Below are 16,901 nucleotides of genomic sequence, written 5' to 3' on the forward strand. Positions count from 1 at the left end.
TATTTGCAACATACTGTCCATCTCACCATCTCTCATCACTCATCATCTAATTACGAGAGTGGCAGTGGAATTCATATGATGAATAAAATGAAAATGGCATACTTGCCATGTTTATTGACATCTCTAGAAGAACCAGCAAAATCCTTAATAGGCACAGAATTAAATGAATCTTGTAGCCCCTCATGAGACGCAACAGCTTGCTGAGTTTGATAAATAATAATTTGATAGAAAATATAACGTGTTTGGATAATTCCCTTTTACAAAAAATTTTGTGTAAGGGTCAGCTTGAAAATTTCTTGCTGTGGCAGTGAAAGACTTCTTTATTGATGTGGTCCTATTTTACATCAATTCATTTTGTCAGGTGTGTTTCCAGTGAGTGTATTCTGTCTACAAAATATGATTCTGGAAAGTATGCCCTTCGCTATAACCTCCCTAAGCTTCCAAATACCCGATTTCCCCAGTTTCCAAAACACCTTTGCGTATTGATGCATTGCTTGGGATGCAATCCATGGATCTTCATGTGTAATTTTCTTCCACACCCCATTGATAGAGAAGATTTTTGTAATACCTATCAGTCATTATTTTGTTATTATTTTACCTTTTGCAAGGCAATCAGTAAGGAGAAGAATCCCTCTTGCATCCTAGTAAACACTAGCTATGGTGTTTGGCCTACTTTTTATTCGGCTTTCATTGCCATTTAATTTCCATAAATAGTAGCTGTGCATCTCATCCAGTGGATCAATGCACAGTATTGCTTAAATTCTTTTTAAAATGGTTCGCACATTACTGGAGTCACATCTGTAAAATAGGTTGAATGTGAAACTATTTCAAAGTCCTGCTTGTGCATGAATTTGCTTTTTGTCAGCGTTGAAAAAATATAACAGCCATTGTGCACAAAGTTTTTTTCATTATTTTTTTATGTAAAATAACCTGTATTTCTTCTTCTGGTGTACTTATGTGTTCAGCTGTTTTATGCACCGTAAATTGATGATTGAAGTGTGCAATTTCTCGGTGTTTTAATCTGTGGTCACAGTTCCGGGAAATCATTATTGTCATGGATCATTTTAAAGAGAAGTAAAAGCACGTTTGAGTTCAGTCACCTACTTCCTAACTGTAGAAAATCAAGGAGCAGACTTGCAGAGAGAGAGAGAGAGAGAGAGAGAGAGAGAGAGAGAGAGCACTAATTCTGCTGCTTAAAATGTGTGCAATATAAACAAATCAGTCTGCAGATAAAATTCAATACTTTACTTCTGGTGTTTGTAACATGTACTAACATAACAAAAACAAAATATCATTTACATGCCTACGTGAGAATTTCTTGTCTTCGCTCTCATATTGAGCATGTGGCTCTTGTAATGTTTCTACAAAATATGTGACACTGATCACGCAGGTAGCTGTCATCAAACAATTGCATAATGAGTATATTTGGAACTTAGAATAAAACTATTACATTAATCGTGTTTGTCAGTAGTCGTGCTCCTTAAATTATGCTCTATTTTAATACAAATTTGAAACTTATCAGACAACTTGTGTTTTTCCTCAAGCACCTTCTTTCGGGAGTATTTTACCAAACAAGTGATGTCTATCCACAATGCTGAGTATATGATCAGCAGAGTCCAATTTTAACTCACTGCTGCTTGGAATCTGTCTTGTTTGGTCACCAGGCAGTGCATACTAAAGGTCTCGTGGCCTCACTGCCCAGTTTTTTGGAGAAAATTAATCATTTCCGGTTTTGAAAGTTATAACACTGTCTAGGAATATGACTTTAAATGTGCATGGTTGTACAGAGCTAGAAATAATAGGTAATTGGCATAAGATTGTGTGGATTTTTGAACATTTGACAAATACAGTTTTTGTGAGTGCTTTATTAAACCGTATTCTATGTGTTACAAACTGGCACAGATATTTTCTTTCAATGTTTATGTTCCACTCTGGTCTGCTGTGCATAATTAAGAACTTACATCACAGTACTGTGCACAGAATCTGTTTGCTTTACATTGTTAACAAAGGTGGCCTAAAAATCATTTGTTGCTGTACCTTCACAGTAAATGATGAAGTCCTACTAAGCAAAACAGTTTGATAACCAAAATTTATATGTATTACAGTTAGTGACAATTTAGCCACTGTAGTGCTGTTTTGTGATTCCTTTTTTTATGTATCTTTCACTAATTTTAAATTCATCCAGCGTGTCTTTACAGTAGGTATGGTCTACTATGTTTCAGTGCAACTCTGTGAACTTTTTATGTGTGTTTTAATGTTTAACCCATTCAGATATAGTATTGCATTCACTTTTTCCTACTGAATGTAGTAGTGTTAGGTATCCAGCTTCCCCGACTAAACATTTCATAGATCAGGGTTTCCTAAGCAGTCTGTCACAATGTATTAGCATTGGTTCTTCCTGTGGTGTTTGTTGCAAATTTTGGTCTGTCCTGAGACTTAAGCTTTATAAATTTATGGTACAGAGCATTCTGGTTTTTAACGTGAGTTGTAATAGTTCATGATAAATTTTAAGATAGTCTGTATAAGTTGGTTTCGAGATAGTCTGTACAGTTTGATGCCTACAGTAACAGGCAACTATCTGTTGCCAGTAATGTGAGTCATTGTACAAAGCTGGAACAGTGACTAGCTTGCGAAGTTTTATGAAGCACTATATTCATATTTTGAATGGAAGTAAAACAAAAAGTTTTAAAAATGTGAATAGGCCTACAAATGGCTTCTTTTGTGCCCTGCATTTCATCAGTGTTCAGACTCTGTGAGACCTTAAACCATTCCTGCCGTCAGGTCTCCATTGGCCATGTCATAATTAACAGTGGGTTTATTGCAGCAATGCGGGGTGTACCTGTAGTAAGAACCAACAGAAAAGTTGAATAGCCGCTGTGGCAACTAGGATGCAAACATCAGTTCTGCCAACACACTGATGTCGCAGCATAATTTTGCAGTCCAAGTTGCATCGTACCAAAATAACTGTGAAACAGACCCCTACAGCTGACATGTTTTATGTGGTGAACATGCATATAGCTTCATAATGTTCAGTAATTGATGATACTTTGTTGCACTAATTGTTGGGTAGCAAAGGCTGATGGATGGGTGTTGAAGGAAATACACTGTGGCCTAAAATCTTCACATTTCTGACTGCTGGGTGAGCTGAGGCTAGTATATTGCAATGAGTGAGTTTGTAGCAAATATGCAGAGGATACCTTCTGTACTTGCCTGTTTGGCTGCCATTTCTGCTGCTCCCAGCTACTGTTACTTGGATCTCAGTCTCGGCACCACATAGTAGCTGCATTGGTAGAAATTTGGATTGTTGCTACACACGAAATGGAGCAGAGAAATTGCTGGCTGTCATCTTGTGTGCTATATCCCTGTGTATGGGACCGATGATTTTGAATCTACCTTTTTCATTTTGGGAATTACAGAATCATATCTGATTGGACTCCCGAGAACCATTTATTCAACTGATCAATAGGGGGAGCTTGAAACCTAATACTCATTGTATTAATGCATTGAGTTTTCTCTTTTTGTAAAAAATAATTGTAGATTATGAGGCATTATAATAATAATATGGATGATTGTGGTACCAGAAAGACATTTAAAGAGGCTGCAACATCGTCAGTTGCCAATATACAGTTTCTAAGCTTTTTGTTGTTAGAAATTACAAAATGTTACTTATGAGTAGAAAAGTTTTGTAATGTAGTCTAATGTGTGTTGTGCACATGTGGTTTTCATACGTCAGAAAGCCCTCCATAGATCTAGTGATGAGACATATATGTGAAGTCTGGTTTGGAAATATATCAGCTTGATTAATTACAGAGGAGAACATTTGTAATTCCAGCTAAGAAAAAGATGATCTAGACTTTGTGTTAGGAAACCTTGAGAGTGATCATAGTAAGGTCGTAGAATTAGTCTTACTCATTAATGCTAACAATGGCTACATTGAAGTAGGAACAGAAATATCAATAAAACCGTAAGTAAATGGTAACAAAATCTCCAATTTTGATTGACATATACGAGGGCAGTTCAATAAGTAATGCAACACATTTTTTTTCTGAAACAGGGGTTGTTTTATTCAGCATTGAAATACACCAGGTTATTCCCCAATCTTTTAGCTACACAACACTATTTTTCAACGTAATCTCCATTCAATGCTACTGCCTTACGCCACCTTGAAATGAGGGCCTGTATGCCTGCACGGTACCATTCCACTGGTCGATGTCGGAGCCAACGTCGTACTGCATCAATACCTTCTTTATCATCCGCGTAGTGCCTCCCACGGATTGCGTCCTTCATTGGGCCAAACTTATGGAAATCCGATGGTGCGAGATCAGGGCTGTAGGGTGCATGAGGAAGAACAGTCCACTGAAGTTTTGTGAGCTCCTCTCGGGTGCGAAGACTTGTGTGAGGTCTTGCGTTGTCATGAAGAAGGAGAAGTTCGTTCAGATTTTTGTGCCTACGAACACGCTGAAGTCGTTTCTTCAATTTCTGAAGAGTAGCACAATACACTTCAGAGTTGATTGTTTGACCATGGGGAAGGACATCGAACAGAATAACCCCTTCAGCGTCCCAGAAGACTGTAACCATGACTTTACCGGCTGAGGGTATGGCTTTAAACTTTTTCTTGGTAGGGGAGTGGGTGTGGCGCCACTCCATTGATTGCCGTTTTGTTTCAGGTTCGAAGTGATGAACCCATGTTTCATCGCCTGTAACAATCTTTGACAAGAAATTGTCACCCTCAGCCACATGACGAGCAAGCAATTCCACACAGATGGTTCTCCTTTGCTCTTTATGGTGTTCGGTTAGACAACGAGGGACCCAGCGGGAACAAACCTTTGAATATCCCAACTGGTGAACAATTGTGACAGCACTACCAACAGAGATGTCAAGTTGAGCACTGAGTTGTTTGATGGTGATCTGTCGATCATCTCGAACGAGTGTGTTCGCACGCTCCGCCATTGCAGGAGTCACAGCTGTGCACGGCCGGCCCGCACGCGGGAGATCAGACAGTCTTGCTTGACCTTGCGGCGATGATGACACACGCTTTGCCCAACGACTCACCGTGCTTTTGTCCACTGCCAGATCACCGTAGACATTCTGCAAGCGCCTATGAATATCTGAGATGCCCTGGTTTTCCGCCAAAAGAAACTCGATCACTGCCCGTTGTTTGCAACGCACATCCATTACTGACGCCATTTTAACAGCTCCGTACAGCGCTGCCACCTGTCGGAAGTCAATGAAACTATATGAGACGAAGCGGGAATGTTTGAAAATATTCCACAAGAAATTTCCGGTTTTTTTCAACCAAAATTGGCCGAGAAAAAAAATGTGTTGCATTACTTATTGAACTGCCCTCGTATATTGTGAAGATAAGTGTGTTGTAGGTGATGGTGGCATATTTATTGCTATAAATATACAATCATTTCTAATGGAGTCATTACAGATTCCAAATGTGTAATAATTTTGTATGCATCAAAGGTGGGTCAAAAATGATTTGTAGATCACTTGTCTTGGGAACTGCAGTGGCAGAACATTTCAGAGAAAACTTGGAGAGTACAGTACTCAAATTTCCTGAGCTTGATGTGGTAGATATTTCAACTCTGCAGTGTATAATATGTGCCAGGGACAGAAACTTGTTTGGGACTGTTATAAATGTCTTTTCTGAAGATTCCTGAACAAAAATGGTTAAAGACCCAAACGTCCTAGATCTCCTAGTAACTAAAAGATACAAACATTTGAATTCAGTTAAAATAGAGCAAGGAATTGATGATCATAATGCTGAGATTGCATCATATACTACAGTTTTTTGAAGACTGTTAAAAAAAGATAAGAAAATATTTCTGCTTAACAAGTACAATGACAAACAAGTTGTAGATTAACTGCCCCTGCAGCTGAAACTTTGGACTATCAGTGGATAAAATTCAAGGGTATTCTACAGTTTCCTTGTGCATGCATGTGCCATGAAATGCTGTGAGGAATTAAACAGAGCTGCTGTGTTAGAAAGTTGTTACGGAAGCAAAGATAGCTTCATCACAAATTTTAATGAAGTCAAAGCTGTGTTGATGAGCGAAGCCAAAATTATCATAACAAGAGCAATACAAAAACCATTCAGTGAATTCAAAAGTGAAATTTTATGCATCAGTCAAATGAGAAATCTTAATTTTTTGTATTTCATAAAGTTGGTAAAAGCATAATGACATTAAAACATAGGATGGTGAAAGATCAAAATACTGAATTCTGCCTACAAGAATTGTTTCATTATGGAAAATCGTACTGCAGTTTCTCTTCTCAGTCATCACACAATCATCACAATTACAGAAATGGAGATAGGTGATTGTAAAATAGAAAAATCGGCTAAACTCACTCACCTGAAGAAAGGCTCCTGGATGTGATAAGATGCCTTTGCTGTAGCAACAACTGTTAACTGCATTGGGCAAATGCAAGTTGCTACAAATCTATATTGCTGACCTCATTCTATTAGAGAGTCATAGAATTTGTTGTATGCACCTTACAAACATAAATTGTCCTCTTCAGGAATCCACATGTATTCTGCAAACATCAATCCTTCAAACCTCAGCTTGCTGTGTTTGTAAATGAGCTCCAGAAGGCAGTAGATATTAGCATACAGGTTGAGGTCATATTCCTTTTCTTCTGGAGAGTGTTCAGTGCAGTTCCTCAGTATCCCCTGGTGAGCGAAATAAGAGCTTACAGAACAGCTTTGTAATTAAATGGGGACTCCGGTGGAGATAGAACTAAGCACCTCATACTTATTGGAGAGAGATTTTCTGATATTGAACTGTCGTCAAGTCACCCTTAGGTAATGTTAAAAGGCCATTACTATTCATATTTGGTGTGTGTGTGTGTGTGTGTGTGTGTGTGTGTGTGTGTGTGTGTGTGTGTAACTTGCTAAATAATATTATAGGCTGTGTGAGACTTTTCATGATTATGATGGTGTTACTAAGGAACTAGCAGTGCTGTGAACTGTTAGTGAGCTACAACATAACCTGTGAAGGCTTGACTCATGGAGCAGGAATTTGCTGTTGACCTTCAATGTAACATATGTAATGTGTTGTGCATAAATAGGTAGAAAGACCTATTATACAAGTAGTTATAAATACCTGGAAACAGTTGCAGTTGTTAAATATCTAGAAACTTTCATCTGGATTAGCTTAAAGTAGCACAACCAATATAAAACTAATTGTAGGGAAGGTAGATGCCAGACTGAGAGATTCAACTAGCTGTTGGGAACTGCGTGTAAGTCTGGAATCTTTACTAGTTAAGACTGATGGGCGATGTAGAGATTGAAAAGAGATCTGTGTGTTCCACGAGTTTTTTAGAAAGTATGAGAGCATCACAAAGATATTTATCCAGCTCCAGTGATATATATAGTAGTAGACAGGTTTTGTATTTAAAGAAGAGGCTTACTTTTAATATTTTAAGAAGATTCAAGCAACATTTTACTTGATTTTACATTGTATTGTCAGTGACAAAAATACGGATGCAGCAAGACCACTAAACAATGCGACAACCTAAGTTGAAGTATCCAGCTTCAACTAGTTTGCCATTTACATTTGTCAGGTATGTGATCAAAGATAAGAGTAGTGATTAGACAATTCTTGTAAAGAAAAATATTTCAGTATATTTAGGACTGGAATCAAGAGTGTCAAATTTTACCTGATTTAGAATGTAGGTATTGTATCACATCAATCAACTTTGAGGCTAGCAATTGCCTAGGAGGCCATGCACAAGTGCATTGCTGTGCATTAAAACCCAGGTGTTTTGCTGGAATATTTGTTTTCTGGTATATCCACCCATAGTGACTTTCATTTCCACTATATATTCGTACACAACTGCTGAAGTAAATGAGCATATGACTAATACTATTTCCTTTCTTGCAGAAGTATGTACCTTCGGTCTGTAATTATTTTAAATTCAACTGTATCTTATTTCCTATATTGATAAAATTTCTATTACCTGAACTGAAAAGCACCATAAGCAGAAACTACCTCCAAACCGAGAGAGCCTAAATGATTTTCTGTGTGGTCTTGATTGCTTGACATTCTCATTCAGTATATAACAACTAATTTCAAACATTAAATTTCCAGTAATCCTTGGACGATCTCACTATGTGCTGTTTACATTAGCAGCAGCAATGCAGCCAAGGATGCTTGTTACATTTGATGAAGAGCTGAATCCACTGCCTGTTGCTGTTAGAGTTGGTCTGGTAAGCACCTAGAGTTTCCATCGCTGATGTGATATTTTGAAAACTAATATTCAACTTGTTAAGCTAGAATTTATTTTCAGTAAAATACTGTAAATAGAGCCTGAATGTAGTGCTTAGTTAAGAATATTTTTGACTGTATTGTGCTTTCACAATGTGGCACTCTGTGGAAAATATTTTAAACTGCTTATCAAAACTTTAGGACCTAATTGGAACAATAGGTATCTTAGTAAATGTTTCAGTAAACAATTTTAATAATATTTAGAACTGGGTTCTTTGGCTATGTGACACAACATAATTTTTCCTTGATTCGATAGCATTTGTTAGTATACCATGGTCAGTTCATTTCGGCCACTATAGCTATAGATAACTGCAGTTAACTAAAGAAAAATGTTGATAAAGTATAACAGTTTTGGTGTGTACAGGAAGGTGTGCTTCTTGTTGATCAATACATACTAAAAGAATCTTCTGAACTGTTAACTAAAAACTTTGAGCTACAAAATCCAACTTTTCTCAAATTTTATTCTGTTGATTCGCAAGATTCTCAACCAGACCAGACAAGGACACTAATTTTTATTATGATTATTGCATACATGACTTTTGATAGAAAAATGATAAATTGCAGCATGGAAGGTATTACAAAACCATGACATTTACTAAATCTCTCTGTTAAGGTATTTAACGTCAACTTAATCACAACTGCTTTTGATACATCAAACTCACAAGCACTCTGTCATACATGTGCTACTAACATCGCCTGTAATTTAACCTTTTAACTGCTTCTGAATATATATAACCAGCATTTGGTACACATACTATTTGTTTGGAAAGACGTACTGTGAATGTAAGAACCATCTCACCTCAATAGGGGTGAGAGTAAGTGTGGTGAAAAAGATGGCAACATATGACATCTAGGCTTCCCAGCATGACCAGTGGGTTGTGCCGGTAGTATTGGTACGTGTTCCATGGGGTGTATGTGCAGATGGCCATGGCTGAGGAAGGGGGGGGGGGGCAGGAGGAGAGGGGTGGTGAAAGGGGGGGGGGGGATGAAATGGACAGATAGTGAGAGAAGAAGAGGGACAGACGAAGAGAAGGGAGCAGGGGATGGACAGAGAGAGATGCACAATTTATGTGCTGTATGTGTACGCAGATGAAGCCATGGATGTGTTTGTGTTTTACTCACAGAAGAGCTTCAAGCAGTTATTAGTCATATTAGTAACAGCATTACTACAGTAGTGAAAATCAGTATAAAGGCATTGTTATTTATAGGAAAATTAACATTATCAGTTGGAATTGTTGCGTACAGTGTGCATTCAGTAATACAAGATCCAGTAACTGACAGATGCAGTCAAATGGTATCACATTTGATTTCAGGAGTACAGTATATAACAAGACATCAACAATGCAGGTGTTAGATGGTGGAACTTGGTGTAAAGGCAGTCAGCTCTGTGCAGTGTTAGTGTGTACGTAGGTGTCTTTCCTACAGATAGGAAACATATAATATTAGTGACAGTGCATATTGTGTACATAAATCACAATTGTGACATAGCCACATTTCATGTGATGGAAAACAAAAATTGGTGCATAGAAGGCAATGGGCCTCTCTAATCATCGAATCACCAAGAAGTTGAACGATTCAAGTACAGTGATTTATGGTTTCATTAGATTCAGCACACAGTATGGACAGAATGGAAAATGTGGGCAAAGTAAAAAATTATCTGAGACATTGAAATGATTACTTCTGCACCAAGCAAGAGCCATAAGCTGTTATTCTTCCCAACTTGTTGTTGATTTACAGTTGCCAGTAACTGCCAGATGTGTACAACAGATTTTGTCAAATGAAGACATCTTGCATTCTAGAAATGATTGCAGAAACCTGCTGTAACACCCAAACATTAACAAGCTAGATTGAAATTTGCTGAAAAACATATGACGTGGAGTTGTGAATGGGATAAAGTGATCTACAGTGATGAGAAGTAGTTTAGCAGGTAAGAATGGGTGTGCAGAAATTTTGGTGGTGGAAGTGTTATTATTCGGAGTGCATTCTGCTGTAAAGATAAATCACACATTGCTTGGGTGAACATTGGAATGAACTGTAATATGTACACTGAGATGCTAAACACAGACTGGGTTATAATGTGTGAGGACATATGGGATGAAAGTCCTTTTTCAACAAAGATTCATCTGTGCAGGTTTCTGTAGAACAGAAAAGTGGTTTGAAGATAAAGATAGTGATTTCTTCCACTGTGCAGAACATAGACTTGGTTTGAACCCTGTGAAAAACCAATGGGGAATATTTGCAAGGCGTTTTTGTTGCAGTGGAAGGCAATTCGAGGCTGTATGTGAACTGAAGAGCAATATGAGAAGAGTGGGCAACAATTTCACTGCAAGAACCACAAATCCTAACAAAATCAGTGTCAAAGAGAATTTTTGAGGTAATCAGGAAGAACAGAAGTTGGACAAAGTACTAACAGTGCAATAACACAACAGGACAGCAAATACCATTTTCCATCCAGGAGTTGCAAATGCTTTATTTTGTTACTTATGTTATGAAAGAAACTATGTAACTCTGTCATGATTGTTTTGATATGTATCTACTACTTTTAAAGTAAATTCAATACATATACACTTCAGACACTGTGTATTACTTCCATATGAAGCCTGCCTTTATACTAATTCCCACTACTGTATTGTTCATAAGTGGTAGAAATAGCTTTATTCATTTTCTTTCATACCTTTCGCCAGAATTACAGTGCAGGAATGTTTAGGAAGCTGTTCATACATGTGCTACTCAGTTTGCCAGATGAGGAAGTAGAAATGTTACTTATGATCAGTGATAGTGAGGAAGAATTTAATTTTCCTTGGTCTTCTGATGATGATAGGACCAAGAAAATAGTTCTTTGTATTTACTGTGCTGAACTTCCTGGAGTGAAACTATGAAACTAATGATGGTGATGGAACAGACAGAGTTACCCTTCAGCCTGTCGACAGTTTTTAGTAGGTGGGAAGGGAACTGCGTCCTGTAACACTCAACATTGATTCATAAAAATCTGGTGTAAGTTTCACACTTACAAATAGCTGAGGGGGGGGGGGGGGGAAGAAGAGACTGTCAAGTATCATAAATACAGTGTGTAGAATGTTGACAATCAAGGAAACAGTTGTTTAATGTCTAGAGAGATACAAATATGCATGAAATGTATTGTTTCTTGGCAGGAACCCTGTTGTGTCAGGAATGGAGATGTTGAACTATACATATTGATAGTAGAGGACAAAGAGATTCTCTTCTCCATGCTCCAATTTTTGGTAAGCTAATATCTGTTGTTCCACCATATTCTACACCTTTGTGATGACATTCTTCCTCAAGGGAACAGGCTGTTCAAGATACAGTCAGTTGCTGGGTGGGTAAAAGGAAGGTTCAGATGTGCTCTTAAACCATTTAAAAATAAGTTTATTGTTGAAAGCCTCTGCCTGTTGTGAGGGCATCTGGCTTTCAAGCAGTACATTCCATAAAAAATAAGTCACTTTGTAGTTTAACTGTTTGTTCTGTGCTGCTGTGGAACAGAATATATACTGATTGTTCACTTTACACAGGTGCAGTGACTGATATAACAACTAGTGAAGGCTAGATGGGAAAAATTAACCAATACAATAACACTTCTGGAACTTCATTTGGGATGAAGGCACATCCTATATGTAGACAGCTGGTACACAATTCCAAATCTATTCCAGTATTTTCATAACACAAGAAGTAATGCAATTTACAAGGTGTGATCAAAAAGTACTGTGAACAATGGTATTAGGAACAAAATAATATGCCTAAGTGGAATTTGATTTGATCTCCTTCAGAGTACTGTCCTTTGCTAGCAATGCACTTATCCCAATGTCCCATTTTTCTGGTCTCTTTCTACGTACATCATTTCGCAAATGTTGCAGTACATCCTTTTAAAATTTGGCATTTACAGTTGTTCCCCTTGGAACAAACTCTTATCGCCCTGCACCATCAGTATCAAAAAATCCACGAGCATGACTTTGATATTCGATTTTGACTGACACGCCTGTTTTAGGGCGAGGATATTAACTTCTTTTCCATTGGGAAGTCTGGAGTTTTGTCTCAGGGCCACACCCATAGACCTCAGTTTCATTTCCTCTTACAGATTTCTACATGGAGTCCAGATCTCAATGAAGACAATCCTTTTACTCTGTCCAAACTGACACATGATTTTCCTTTCCCTCTATTCATCACTCAACGTCTGGCAACAAATTTTGCACTCATTCGTCTCACTTTCAAATTATTGATTAAAATGCTGTGCATGGACCCATACAAGATGCTAGGTACCTCAGTAAGCTCTCAAGTAGTTATTTGCCTGTTTAAACAATTTCTTTTTTTTGCCACTTTTTGCACATTTTTTCTGTTTTTGGGGTTAATGGATGTCCCAAACGTTGCTCATCTTCTACGGAGTAATTTCCATTTTTAAATTGCTCTTACCACGCGTAAACAGTCTTCAGAGTTAACAGCATTATCTCCATACACAATTTTTGACATGTCATGTGTTTCTTTGATACTTTTTGAAACTTGAAACAGAACTCAATATTCACACATTTTTCGAAATCCATGATTCATGACAGACACAGGAAACACAATCTCAATCTAGTGTCTCTGAACACTGACAAGTCAGAATATGCTCCAACAGGACTCTGTGTGTCTCATTGTATCAGGCTATCGGACAAATCACGTAATTGCAGCAAATGGGTGGAGCATCAGCAGTTGTTGTTAAAAAATTGATTCACCCGTTAATAAAAGACTCTAATGCAAGTTGCAGAGAGGAGACCTGAAAATCAGTTCAACAATCATACCAGTGGCACTGAAGTGTTATGAAGAGATGTGCGTACATTGTCCACATATCGTATTGTCGAAATGACATTTAGAAAAATGGGCCACCAGTGCTATCTCAGAAAACTGAACCAAAATGTGTGCTGGGTTACAGGGATGGGAGCACTAGACAACTGTAGCATAATACTGAGTTTATTTGAAAAACTATTATGTGGTGTAAAATACTTTTTTCTTTCACACTTTATATATGTTTGTATGGGATTCGCATGTTACTTTCAAATTCCATATGGGGAAAAAAGTTTATCAATGTTACAGTTTCATCTGACTATTCATGAAATTCTAGAGAGAAGTGTGACCAAAGAGATCAAAACCAAAAGACTGCTGATCGGAAGCTGAAAATGCCTTGTACTTAACAAGGAAAGCATTTTTCAAGTATTTTTAATCATTCCATGTTTTGAAATGTGTACTGTACCTAAAAAAAATGATAAAATGTAATATTTTCCTCCTTCATGTAATGTTTTGTTACTGTCAGTAAGTAAATAAATAAAGAGACAAAATAGTGATGATAATTTAGAGAGGCAGGTGTGCCACATTGTGCAACATAAATGACCAGCATAGCAGGGACTGGCACTAGACATGCTATGTCACATGCAGCAAGTACACATCTAGCATGAACTCAGCAGCAGAAATGTTAAAATGAGGGGGCATGTGTTTTGCATCACTTGCCTGTGCCAGTCTGCTGTGTGACAAATTGCTAGTGTACCTCAGACTTGATTTCCTTCATTGCAATAACTGATTACATTTGAAGAAGGTGAAGTAATAGTTCCTAACATATTGCAGTGCACAGGGCAAACAGCAATCATGATATTGTGTTGTGGCTTGTGCTGCACGGTCCAGTTGGAGAACATTCATGTAGTTGTGTTCCCAGTGTGTCCTGCTGCAGTTGTTATGTCCAGCAGCTTAGCTTTTCCTCCATTGTGGTCCATCAGAAAAAATTTTTGCTTTCACTGATTGTGCCAGGAGATGCTTCTCTGAAAAACTCGTAAAGTGTTATAAATCTAACTGAACTGTAACCATGAATTTTGGAAACCCTGCGTCTAAGTACCAGTCCTAATGCAGATATCCTACTAGAGCTGTAATATTCCTCTATCCCACAAATACTGGGACTACAGCGATGGAAACCAGAATTAAATATTTCATGACTTTGTAATGAAGAATTTATGCTTTCATGAACCCATGTTTGGAAAGCGGACTCACATTCGGGAGGACAATGATCCAAATCCATGTCCGACCATCCAGATTTAGGTTTTCCACGATGCCCCTAAATGACTCCATGAAAATGGACAGCCAATTTCATTCCCCATCCTTTTGTATTCGGAACTTGCGCTGTTTGTAATGACCATGCTTTCAGTGGGAAGTTAAACACTAAATCTTCCTTCGTTCCTTCCTTTTCGATGACTATCTTTAAACAAAATAGCTGTTTAGATGCGCTGAAAGCATTTATATATCTATAATCAAACTTTGTAAACCATTAATGTGATAATTTTCCATTTTATTTCAGGCTGTGGATGTTGTGGGTCAAGCAGGGAAACCGAAGACTATTACTGGGTTTCAGACACATACAACGCCAGTTCTGTTAGCGTATGGTGAACGAGCAGAATTGGCAACAGAAGAGTACATACCTCTGACACCAATTATGGAGGGTTTCGTGATTCTTAGGAAGAATCCAGACTTCCGTTCATAAATGGATTGTGTGAAGATTATTATTTGGAATTTTGGTTTCATGGAGAAAAAGCATTTTGATATATAGTGTGTCTCCATGTGCCATGCCAAAGATTTTTAGTATCTTGAGAGATGTGACATTTGTGTCTCATAAGGAGCAAGGCACAATGTGTGTTTCACAACTACAGTGAACATGACATGGAAAGGGTTCTGTTGCTAAATTTGAAGATGCAGATGAGTTGAGATATGTCGCTCATTTGAACCTCTTGGTTAAGGGTCACACTGTTGTGAAGAAGAGTAAAGTGTTTTCTGTAGAGCTGCTAAAAGTATTTGGCATGAGTTGCTTGTGTGAGTGGTTAAAAGCCTCTACTGTTGTAAAGAAGACAAATATTATCTATAGATTTACTTAAAGTAACTGGTGTGACTTGCTTGTGTGAGAGTAATGGAAATAAATATAAGTGTTTTGTACATTAATTTATAACTTCTTGCAAGTAAATGAGATGCTTGTAATAATAAAACTGATTCTTGTAAAATATTTCATTACCCATTTTTCAATTGGTGATTGTTTTTCTGTTGGTGACTGATTTGATTTAATTTTTGAGATATTTTTAGGAGTAAGTCAGTCCACATGTTTGCTGTTAGTAAAATGCTTAAATTTTAATGAAATATTAACAAAATTACAGTAAAACCCCTTTTTAATAGGACTCTGGGGATCCAATTATTTTTTTTCCTTAAAAGAGGTTTTGCCCCAGCGTACATGAAAAGAGTGACCCAGAATCATAATTCAAGCATTTTTTGGTGATATAAGTGCTTAATTACAAAATTACCAATATCATGTGCTACATATTAAATGCAGTAAGTATACAATTTTTATACTTGTCACGGAACATATCTCTTATTTGAAAAGAAAAAAAAGAAAAAGAAAAGTAGTAGTCTTGTTTAGTCCTTCAAGAATATTGCAGTGAAAGAAATCGTCACTCCAGCTGGTTGACACTAAGCGAGGATTGAGTCATCTACATTAAAATAGAAAAGAAATACCTGACACTATTAATTCCTTGCCTAGCAGCAGCGAAACTCGACACAGTGCCCTTCTTTTTCCTTCTTCTTCCTTGTTGTCACTGCAAGCTCGTACCTGTGTTCCTTCTTAAGCATTTCACTTGCATCTATATCATGTGTGGAAGTCAGGGCAGCAGCATCACAACAGTGTACTGGAATGTTGTATTTTCAGAAATATCAGTTCTGCTACACCATCCTCCTCCTGGAGCAATGTCTTCTTTAGCAGCAACCAATGTACCACAGCCACCCTTTGCGAGACGCCTTAACACAGTCTGCTGTATTACAGAATTCCAGACAGCAACAAACATGTACATAGCCTGTACAAGGCTGAGTCTCATCACTTTCTGCATCTCAAAGAATGAAATTGACTTCTATACAACTGCTCTGCTGTATTTGGCTTTGATCGAGTTATTATGCCCAGGTCTAGAGGTTGTAGATGACTTGTACAGTGTGGAGGATGGAACACATCATTTCCATTCCTCAGAAATTATGTTGCCTTGGGATGTACTGGGCATAGGTTAATAAGTCCAATTTCTTCCTGCTGCACCCATCTGGACATCTAAATACCTGAAAAAGTCGTAAAGATTCCTGATGTCCCCAGGGTGTGCTCTTCTACTAATAAAGTAGCATTTATATGTTTTGGAAACGCCTGGGAATTAATAGGGGAGGCAACTTTCCACATCTATTACTATTTGCACACAATAACATCTTCACCTCTGTACTTTTTTTTAACCTCTGTGGCATTTTTGACATTTTCCTCCATTAACAGAATATGATTTTGCAGGAAGTAAATTATAAGAGAGACAAGTTTCTTCAGTGCTGAAAATGTATCTGAGCTCATAGCTCTCTATCAATCATGGCAATGTAATGTTCTTCCAGTAGTTTACACTTTCTATGACCAGTGCCTCACTTCCTCCATGGAAACAACATACAATGATGTTCTTTAAAATGAAACTTTCTATGTCAATCTTCAGAGCAATTTCATGAAACTTCTCTTCAGTATGTTTCCACTTATAGGAATGCTTCCTCTTCTGTCTCCTTCATACTACAGTAGAAAAATATTTTCTACATCATTGAATA

At 37.6% G+C, this 16,901-nt stretch overlaps 1 protein-coding gene across 2 annotated transcripts in view; it reads left to right on the forward strand.

Annotated features, from left to right (window-relative positions):
• LOC124554926 (26S proteasome non-ATPase regulatory subunit 2) overlaps positions 1-15,300 on the forward strand; it is a 124,946-nt gene extending 109,646 nt beyond the window's left edge. For both annotated transcript variants that reach the window (XM_047128618.1, XM_047128619.1), the window contains exons 15-16: positions 8,097-8,215; positions 14,605-15,300. In XM_047128618.1, the coding sequence (XP_046984574.1) occupies positions 8,097-8,215; positions 14,605-14,787 (302 nt within the window). In that variant the 3' untranslated portion in view covers positions 14,788-15,300. The remainder of the gene's footprint in view (positions 1-8,096; positions 8,216-14,604) is intronic.
• The last annotated feature ends 1,601 nt before the right edge of the window (positions 15,301-16,901 follow it).

The sequence above is a fragment of the Schistocerca americana genome, chromosome X (genome assembly GCF_021461395.2).
Source record: "Schistocerca americana isolate TAMUIC-IGC-003095 chromosome X, iqSchAmer2.1, whole genome shotgun sequence".
Classification (NCBI taxonomy): domain Eukaryota; kingdom Metazoa; phylum Arthropoda; class Insecta; order Orthoptera; family Acrididae; genus Schistocerca; species Schistocerca americana.